This window comes from Dryas octopetala, chromosome 2 (assembly GCF_963921425.1).
Source record: "Dryas octopetala chromosome 2, drDryOcto1.1, whole genome shotgun sequence".
Taxonomy (NCBI): Eukaryota; Viridiplantae; Streptophyta; class Magnoliopsida; order Rosales; family Rosaceae; genus Dryas; species Dryas octopetala.
This window is the reverse complement of record NC_141367.1, coordinates 8,504,448-8,515,111: the sequence shown is the minus strand read 5'-3', so window position 1 is coordinate 8,515,111 and position 10,664 is coordinate 8,504,448. Positions and strand designations below refer to the sequence as shown.

Sequence of the window (10,664 nt, the reverse complement as noted above, 5' to 3'; positions counted from 1 at the left end):
AGAAACCAAGTGAGAGGGCTGCGGCAAGGCAAGAGAGAAGGCAACCTCCACAAGCAATTGGCTCACAGCTGAGGTGAGCTAGGGCTTGCGGCAAAGGGTCCTCCTACCTTGCTTCCACGCACTCCCTTTTCTCTTTCTAAACTTCGGCTAGCCCTCTCTCACTTTTCTGAAATCTAAAACTGAAAGTAAACTAATGAAAACAGAAAAATAAACTAGGAGAAGGGTGAATTTTCGGCTGGAGTGTGTAGGTGAAAAAAGTGATGCTAGGGTTCTGAATGAAGGGGGTATATATAGTGGAAGCATTCCTTGAGAGGCAAGGAGGAGAAAACTTGTGGCTGCTAGGTTTCCTTCTCCTTGTTGCTTGCGGCATCAGCTAGGGTTAGGGCATCTTGGGCTTGCGGCATGGGCTGCTCCCTTTGGGCTTAAGTGGTTCACGCCTAGCCTAGCTAGGGTCCCTCCTTGGCGCATGGGCTGGTAGTCTTGGGCTTTGGGCTTGCATGTTGGGCTTCCATCTTGGGCTTGTCACCTTGAGCTTGCGCATGGCCCCTTGGCTGCTAGGGTTTGCATGGCATGCATGCGCATGCATGGGCTGCCATCTTCCTCCTTGCGCATGGCTTTTGGGCTGCTAGGGTTTGGGCCCATGCATGCACATGCATGGGCCCAAACCCTAGCAGCCCAAAAGCCACACGCAAGGAGGTAGATGGCAGCCATGCATGCGCATGCATGCCATGCAAACCCTAGCAAGACAAGGGGCCATGCGCAAGCCCAAAGGTGACAAGCCCAAGATGGAAGCCCATGGAGTGAAACCCTAGCCCATCTTGTGCAAGCAACTGAAGCCCAACATGGAAGCCCAACATGCAAGCCCAAAGCCCAAGACTACCAGCCCATGCGCCAAGGAGGGACCCTAGCTAGGCTAGGCGTGAGCCACTCAAGCCCAAAAGGGAGCAGCCCATCACGCCAAGGCCTGATCAGCTAGCCCTAGCTGAAGCCGCAAGGCACTAGGAGAGCAAACCCTAGCCAGCCGCAACTTAGTCTTCCTTGCCTCTCAAGGAAGGCTTCTCCTATTTAAATCCCCTCATTCAGACTTTTAGGATGACTTTTTACTCCTCTTAGGTTCAGCCGAATTCTCTCTTCCCCCTCCTAGTTTTATTTTTCTGTTTTAGGATTTTATTTTCAGCTTCTATTTCTCTTGTAAGGTGAGCCAAATTCAGAGAGAGATTTAGAGAGAGGGTGGCGTGACAAGAGAGAGGGAAGTACCACCTGCTGCCGCAAGCCCAAGCTCACCTTGCCGTGAGCCAATTGCTTGTGCTAGGTGCCTCCTTCTCCCTCTCTCCTTGCCGCAGCCCCCATTTGTTGCACCTCTGATTTTTGTTTTCTTTTTCATTCTAGTTTCAGATTTAATGTTGAATATTGGTTTCTGAATTTATTTAATTTAAGTTTCTGAATTTAATTAGTTTATAGCTTTGGTTCTGATTTTAATTAGTTGTTATTTAATCTATGCAATCTGATTTTATTTAGTTATCTCTTTATTGCTTTCAATTCATGTTGCTGAGTTCCGTTTGTTTATGCTTTTAATTTCTTTAATCTTACGTTTCTGATTTCTGTTAACAAGCATGAATTGAGATTTTATTTATTTGTTGCTGTTTTGTTTCTTTTATTTGTTCTATTTAATTATGTAGGTTAGTTATTCTATCTTGCATGTTAGTCGTAGGTTGATTAATGGATTCGTATGCTTTAACAAATCGTTTATCCGTCTCTTGGTCTGTTAGTTTGATGTTTGCGCATATTAAATTTCCACTATCTATTAAAACCCCCGTCACTAGTTGTTTGCATCCTTAGACTGGCCACCTTAGGGTAATTGCATCTAGTTTATCTGTTAGGTTTAGCTGTGAAATAGTCAAAGACACTAAACCACAAGTAACAAGGGAATAAGGGATTATTCTTGGTAGTGGGGTTGGGCGACCTCTATAAGGAAATAGTCAAAGCTTATATGTTGTGCATGTTTGACGTTCTCATAAAACTTAATGACTCCTGCATGGGTAACAGCTGCCTTAGCTTGAACTAGGGAACATGTAGGTTAACTAGCTAAGGAAGGCCCAAGAAGCTCTTAGTTTATGCATTAGGAGAACAATGGCGAGAAAGTAACTAGCCAAACCTTTTTAGCTGTCAAACTTTAATATGTTGTGTTCAAATTAACTGTCATTAGCCTTGGATGGTTATTGCATGCTTATCTGATTTGAACCTGAAAATTAACATTGCAAGATAGAATAAAGTGTGTGTGCGTGTGGTGATGTGTGCGTGTGTTTCCATCTTTCAAAACCCCCCATTTAGTTATTCTAGTGATTATTTGCACTGATTTGTTGTATATTAACCATTCCCTGTGGGATCGACCTCGTGCTTGTACGCTTTGCTACTGATGCGATTCGTGCACTTGCGAGTAAACTTAGAATGAGATAATTGTTTATTTTATTCTAAGAAAACACATCAACACTGGGCAGCGAATACAACCACCTCTTTGCCTTGTCCTTAAGCGCAAAAGGGAACATCCTCAAACGGTACTGATGGGCATTCAGGCCCCTAAATTGTGCGGCTTCACAAACCCCGGAAAACTCCTTCAAAAAGTGGATCGGATCCTCCCCATTCAGCCCATGGTAGCTCGGCAACAAGTGAATCTGACCACTCTTTTATTTCGAAATCAGTGGCTATGGTGGCATACCGAATGCACGATGGTTGAGTGGGCAGCGAAGGCGCTGAAAAGTGGCTCAGGGGCTGCGGCACCATCTCATTTGCTTCAGCCATGTCGACACTCTCAGTCTCTTCACTACTCGAATCTGATGCACTAGGTTGCGGGCTGACTTGTGATGTACCTAAAGCTTCGTCCTTGAACCTCTCCAACCTAGCAACAAGTTCAGGGTTCATAAAACACACCTAATCAAGAGAAAACACACAATCTGTAGAAAGAATGCATATAAAAGCATGGCATTTATTAAAAACTAAAAATTAACAAAAAATGAAATCTAACTAATATAACCTAATTCTAATGACTAATTACACCAATTCATTGATATTAGACACCATTCCCCGGCAACGGCGCCAAAAACTTGTTGATGTGTTTTCTTAGAACAAAATAAACAATTATCTCATTCTAAGTTTACTCACAAGTGCACGAATAGCATCAGTAGCAAAGCGTACAAGCACGAGGTCGATCCCACAGGGAATGGTTAATATACAATAAATCAATGCAATTAATCACTAAAATAACTAAATGGAGGGTTTTGAAAAGATGAAACACACGCACACATCACCACACGCACACACACTTTATTCTATCTTGCAATGTTAAGCTTTCAGTTTCAAATCAGATAAGCATGCAATAACTATCCAAGGCTAATGACAATTAATTTGAACACAACATATTAAAGTTTGACAGCTAAAAAGGTTTGGCTAGTTACTTTCTCACCATTGTTCTCCTAATGCATAAACTAAGAGCTTCTTGGGCCTTCCTTAGCCAGTTGACCTACATGTTCCCTAGTTCAAGCTAAGGCAGCTGTTACCCATGCAGGAGTCATTAAGTTTTATGAGAACGTCAAACATGCACAACATATAAGCTTTGACTATTTCCTTATAGAGGTCGCCCAACCCCACTACCAAGAATAATCCCTTATTCCCTTGTTACTTGTGGTTTAGTGTCTTTGACTATTTCACAGCTAAACCTAACAGATAAACTAGATGCAATTACCCTAAGGTGGCCAGTCAAAGGATGCAAACAACTAGTGACGGGGGTTCTAATAGATAGTGGAAATTTAATACGCGCAAACATCAAACTAACAGACCAAGAGACGGATAAACGATTTGTTAAAGCATACGAATCCATTAATCGACCTACGACTAACATGCAAGATAGAATAACTAATCTACATAATTAAATAAAATAAATAAAAACAAAACAGCAACCAATAAATAAAATCCCAATTCATGCTTGCTAACGGAAATCAGAAACGCAAATTAAACAAACTTAAAAACATAAACTAAACAACTAAATCAGATTGCATAAATTAAATTGCATAAACATAAACAACTAACTAAAATCAGAACCAAGGCTATAACTAATGAAATTTAGAAACTTAATTAAATAAATTCAGAGTCACAAGATAATGAATTCAGAAACATAAACTAACTTGAAATAAGAAAACTAGACGAAAAATCAAAGAAACCAAGTGAGAGGGCTGCGGCAAGGCAAGAGAGAAGGCAACCTCCACAAGCAATTGGCTCACGGCTGGGGTGAGCTAGGGCTTGCGGCAATGGGGTCCTCCTTCCTTGCTTCCACGCCTCTCCTCTCTCTCTCTCACCCTTCGGCTATTCCTCACACAAAATAAAGGCTGATCTAAAAACCTAAAACAGAAAAATAAAACTAGGAGAAGAGAAGGGAATTTCGGCTGGAGTGTGTGGGTGCAAAAAGTGATGCTAGGGTTCTGAATGAAGGGGATTTAAAATAGAGGAACATTCCTTGAGAGGCAAGGAGCATAAAGCTTGCGGCTGCTAGGGTTTCCCTTTCCTAGTTGCTTGCGGCTTCAGCTAGGGCTAGCTGAACTAGGGCCTTGCGTGTTGGGCTTCTCCCTTTGGGCTTAAGTGGCTCACGCCTAGCCTAGCTAGGGTCCCTCCTTGGCGCATGGGCTGGTAGTCTTGGGCTTTGGGCTTGCATGTTGGGCTTCCATGGTGGGCTTCAGTTGCTTGCACAAGATGGGCTAGGGTTTCACTCCATGGGCTTCCATCTTGGGCTTGTCACCTTGGGCTTGCGCATGGTCTTTGGGCTGCTAGGGTTTGGGTCCATGCATGTGCATGCATGGCCTACTTGGTTCGGCATCCCTAGGGCCCATGGGCCCTCCACTTTTGACTTCCCATTTTGCCCCTCATTTCCATTTGAATTCAAATTCATTTCTTCCCTCCATTCATTTCCATGGATGTCCACCACCTTCTGGAAGCTTCTGGAACCTTGAAAAACATTTCCTGGTGCAACTAGGATTCCTTGAAAATGAGAGATTCCTTATCCATTTCGACTTCTCGTAATGACCATATTGCCCCTGGGGTCTCCTAGTGTCACTAGGACTCCTTTCCCTAGTTGAGTTAGGTTTCCTAGTTCAACCAGGATTTCCTGTTCGAATCAGGATTTCACATTTCTGGCTCCGCAATGATGGTTCTGGACTTGATGTTTCCTTGTGTGACTAGGAATTCTCATTTGACTAGGATTTCTGCACTTTTCCTGGTTTGACCAGGATTTGTCCCAAAATGGCTCCATTTGTTTCTTTTTCTCATTTCTGCTTCATTTGACCTGAAAACACAAAAACAAGACAAGAAACACAAAATAGCGAGTTCTAACACTCTAGGTTAAGGAATTAGTATCATAAAGTGATGCAAAATGCACACTCATCACTATCTTACCCCCTCTGAGAGTAATTGCATTCACCTGCTCATTGTTCTTGGGGTTAATGATCACTTGCCCTGGAAGTCTCCCTAGCTCTCTTTGATTCAGTGCAGTAGCTAACTGGCCCATTTGTTGCTCAAGATTCGCAATGGCCCTATCAGTTTTCTGCATATGTGTCTCTGACTTCTGAATGAAAGACTGTGTGCTAGCTCTGAGCCATGGATGCAATCAAATCTTCCAAGGACTTCTTCTGAGGCTGTTGTTGTTGATAGCCCTGATGTGCCTGATGTTGTGGAAATGAACCTTGAGGCTGCTGCTGATTCTGGTTATTACTCCACCTGAAATTGGGATGATTCCGCCACCCTGGGTTGTAAGTAGGAGAGAATGGATCATTCCTGGGCCTCTGATTATATGAGTTCAGCATGTTGGCCTGTTCTTGCGCAAACTCAGGGAAATCGGCACCATGAGGGCAAGAAATCGTTTCATGTCCAGGTGTAGCACAAATGGCGCAAACCTCCAATGATGGAGCTTTCTGATTTAGGGCAAGTATGACATCCATCTTGCGTTCCAGCCGAGCGATCTGCGCGTTAGATGCAAGATTATTAGAAGTATTGACCTCATTAACACCAACGCACTTACCTCGAGTATCTGAATGCATTGTTTCTCTTGCCATCTCTTCATAGAGGTCAGAGGCTTCCTGGGCTGTCTTATTCCTGATAGAACCACCTGAAAAATTAATCACAGCATTCCTACTCGCAAGGGTTAGTCCTTTATAATATATGCGCATCAATAAGTTCAAAGGAAGTCCATGATGTGTACATTGAAGTAGCAATGTATTAAAACGCTCCCAAGCCTCTGAGAATGACTCATCTTGTTGAGAAAACTGCATAATCTTATCTCGCAGCATATCCGTCTTTTGAGATGAAAAGAACTTTTCTAGGAACTTCTTCTCAATTTCATCCCAAGTCCTCAATGATCCAGGTTTCAAAGAATTCAGCCAAAACTTAGCTTTATCCTTCAGCGTGTAAGGAAACACCCTCATCTTGAGTTGATTCTCATTCACACCTGTCAAGGGCAAAAAGCTCACAGCATTAAATATATCTTTAAGGTGAGTTAGCGGATCTTCACTAGGTAAACCATGAAAAGAGGATAGCATATTAAAGTGAGAAGATTTGAGCTCATAATTTCTTGCAGCAGGTGGCAAGGCAATGCTCGAAGGGGAAGCAGGGATGGTCGGGATGTCTAGATCCCCCATGTGTTCCACGTTGTCTTCCTCGGCCATAACTTTTTCAAATTGGTGAGAGCTTGATGAAGATGTAGGAGACGGTGTAGGGGATGGCAAAGGTAGACGTGTTGCTGCTCGAACTAACTCTGCCTTACTCCTTTCACAAAACAACCTGATTTCGGCTAATCTCTCATCCAAATAAGTGTCCTCAATTGACTTGTTAGGATCTGGCTGGGACATGCACAAGTACCTACAAAATAAGAAATAAACAAATTAGAACCACAATTAAACAATAAGAAAGAAAAGTAATTTTCGGAAATTTTTTTTTTTTGAAATAAATAAACTAAACACCTCAATTATTTTTTTTTTTTTGAAATAAATAAACTATGTAATTAAATAAATACGAAAACCAGAAAACTAAAACAAGTTAAAAACGAAGAACTAAACACAATCCTACAACTATGACTCACGACACAAGAACAAAAAGAAAGGAAACTAAATTAATAAAAAGAAAACAGCAAATAATCACTAAATAAAAACACTAAAATAACGCACTAAGATTGTCACAAAGATCAAATCTAGTCCCCGGCAACGGCGCCAAAAACTGTTCGTTTTAAATTTAATACTCGCAGTGCACGAATCTATATATAATATAGATGGCAAGCAAGGTCGATCCCACGAGGACTATTGTTGATCCTAAAATGATAATCCGAGTGCTAAAAAGAAACAAGAAAACAAGACACGAGTGGCTGCCCAAGTTGTCACGCCTAGGGCAGCTGCTCACTTGAAATGAATCGCACGCACACACACACGAATGGGAGGAAGTTTGTATGACTTGAAAACAGCAAATTAAACCTAAAACAAAAACTAAGATACGCGACTAGCAAAGAGTATGAAACAGCAAGTTATCTTGTGAAAATAGATTGATAGATGATACTAGGACTCTAGGACTTTACCACTAAACCTCATATTCAATGTCATGGTGCAATTTCTGAAACCTTTAATTCCTATTGATGCATGCATTCGCATATTCACCTATGGCATAGCATGAAATGCATGATTCCCCAAATGTACAAACTAGTGCATGGCGTCTACCCTAGTTTGGTACCCTAAATGCAACCTAGGCATGGCATCTACCTAAGAACGCAGCAAGGTCCATTAACACACAAATGAGATTATGAATGCAAATAAAACCCTAAGGCATGGCGTCTACCTTAGGTGCTTTAGTATTGATTTCACACAATTAGAATTCAGCCAATTACTAAATCCTAAGTTGTTTATCACTTGTATTAGGGGCTGATTGGTTGTCCTCACCCTAAATTGATTAAATTCTAGATGCAATAACCCTAGGTGATCAATCAAGGATTATAAACACATAGAGAACAATGATAAAAGTGAAATCAAAATCATCAAATCCATGGAATTAAATAAACAGCAACTAAATCACCAATCCATTGAAAATTCGGCCTAGGGCTGAATCCTAGGCCCTGGAAAACGTGATTAGTTCATGCTAGAAAACAAGAACAGCCACGAAATCATGTTTTTCATCTAACAATTACAAGAAAAGAAAAGAAGAAGAGAAAACACCCCAAGGAGAGCTCACGCCTCCAGCAGCCCCTCTCTCTCTATCTTCTGATTTTTTCCAAGTGTGTCCCCCCCTAGAATGATAGAAAGAGATGTATATATAAGGGTGTACAGCAGCTAGGGTTTCGGGAAGGAAGGATGTGCGGCAGCTAGGGTTTCCAAGCTAGGAAGATGCGGCATGGGTTTGGCTTCTTGGGCTTAAGTGACTTGCGCAAGGCCCTAGGGTTTCCCTCTCTTGCGCATGGTGTAGCTGACCCCTATGGGCTTTCATGTAGCTGATTTCCTCCCCTAATGGGCCTCCAATAAATCAGGAATTAAAATGAAATAAATCAGGTTATATCAAATCTGATTTTTAGAGCCCAATTAGGAAAGGAAAGTCTTGCAAGGTGCGGCCAGCCCTTCTCTCTTAGCACACACGCCACTTCCTATGTGGTTTGGGCTGGGCTTCCATTTCGTCATGCTCTTGGACCCTCTCTTGATCTTGGGCTTCCCTTTAAACAGCAAATATTCATTTAAGCTCAAAATGGGCTGATTTGCATCCATTTAATTCCTATGGGCTTTCCACCTACAAAAGAGAAAAACACAAATAAATAACATAAAATATAGGGACTAAGTACTAAATACATGAAGATAGAGGGCCTAAAATGCAAACATTTAAGGACCCAACATAATACATCTTTATAACTCAAAGAGAGGGTTCTTCTCTGAAAAATTTTAGAAACCCTAGCTTTCTCTCTTCCTCTCCATTCAAGCCGCAGCCACCAGCCCTCTATCTCTTCTCTTTATTTTTGTGCCGAACCCTAGGAGGAAGGAGGAGTGCCATCTTGCTCCGCCGTTGCTGTCATCTTGTGCCGATGCTGCCACCTTGTGCCGTCGCTGCTGCCACTCTAGGGATTTTCTCTTTGTTTTTTTCTTTTGGAATTAGTTTTTAATTGTTTTTTTTAATTAGTTTGCTTTCCAACATGGATTGAGAATTTATTTATATTATTCTGATTTTCTTTTCTATTTTACTTATGTAGTTTATTATTCTATCTTGCATGTTAGTTGTAGGTTAATTTTCAGAGATGCCATGCATTAACAAATCGTTTATCCGTCTCTTGATGAATTAATTTGATGTTTGCATGTATTTAATTCTCATTATCTGATTGAATCCGTCACTAGTTGTTTGCGTCCTTTGACTGGCCACCTTAAAGTAATTGCATCTAGTTTATTTGTTAGGTTTAGCTGTGAAATAGTCAAAGACACTAAATTACAAGTAACAAGGGAATAAGAGATTATTCTTGGTAATGTTTTTTGCGACCTCTATAAGGAAATAGTCAAAGCTTATATGTTGTGCATGTTTGACGTTCTCATAAATCTAAATGACTCTTACATGGGTAACAGCTGCCTTAGCTTAGCACTAGTGAACATGTAAGTTAACTGATTAGGGGAGGCCTAAGAAGCTCTTAATATATGCCTTAGGAGAACAATTGCAAGAAAGTAACTAGCCAAACCTTTTTAGCAGTCAAACTTTTATACATTGTGATGAGTGTACATTTTGCATCACTTTATGATACTAATTCCTTAACCTAGAGTGTTAGAACTCGATATTTTGTGTTTCTTGTCTTGTTTTTGTGTTTTCAGGTCAAATGAAGCAGAAATGAGAAAAAGAAGCAAATAGAGCCATTTTAGGATATTTTCTGGTCAAACCAGGAAAACGAGTGAAATCCTGGTCAAACTAGGAAAAGTGCAGAAATCCTAGTCGAATGAGGATTCCTAGTCACACTAGGAAACATCATGTTCAGAACCATCATTGCGGAGCCAGAAATGTGAAATCCTGATTCGAACAGGAAATCCTGGTTGAACTATGAAACCTAACCCAACTAGGGAAAGGAGTCCTAATGACACTAGGAGACCCCAGGGGCAATATGGTCATTACGAGAAGTCGAAATGGATAAGTAATCTCTCATTTTCAAGGAATCCTAGTTGCACCAGGAAATGTTGGTCACAGTCAACTCTACAAAGTCAAGGTTTCAGAAGCTTCTAGAAGGTGGTGGACATCCATGGAAATGAATGGAGGGAAGAAATGAATTTGAATTCAAATGGAAATGAGGGGCAAAATGGGAAGTCAAAAGTCAAGGGCCCATGGGCCTAAGGGATGCCGAACCAAGATGGGCCATGCATGCACATGCATGGGCCCAAACCCTAGCAGCCCAAAGTCCATGCGTAAGGAGCAAGATGGCAGCCCATGCATGCGCATGCATGCCATGTAAACCCTAGCAGCCAAGAAGCCCATGCGCAAGCCCAAGATGCAAGCCCAAGGTGGAAGCCCATGGAGTGAAACCCTAGCCCATCTTGTGCAAGCCACTTCAGCCCAACATGCAAGCCCAAAGCCCAAGACCAGCAGCCCATGCGCAAGGAAGGAACCCTAGCTAGGCTAGGCGTGAATCACTT

At 41.7% G+C, this 10,664-nt stretch overlaps 1 protein-coding gene across 1 annotated transcript in view; it reads right to left on the bottom strand.

The window, feature by feature from the left end:
* Positions 1-5,593, bottom strand: part of LOC147292885 (uncharacterized) — a 72,471-nt gene extending 66,878 nt beyond the window's left edge. The window contains exon 1 of the mRNA XM_086230958.1: positions 5,465-5,593. Coding sequence (XP_086087084.1) covers positions 5,465-5,593 — 129 coding nt within the window. The remainder of the gene's footprint in view (positions 1-5,464) is intronic.
* Positions 5,594-10,664: the final 5,071 nt, after the last annotated feature.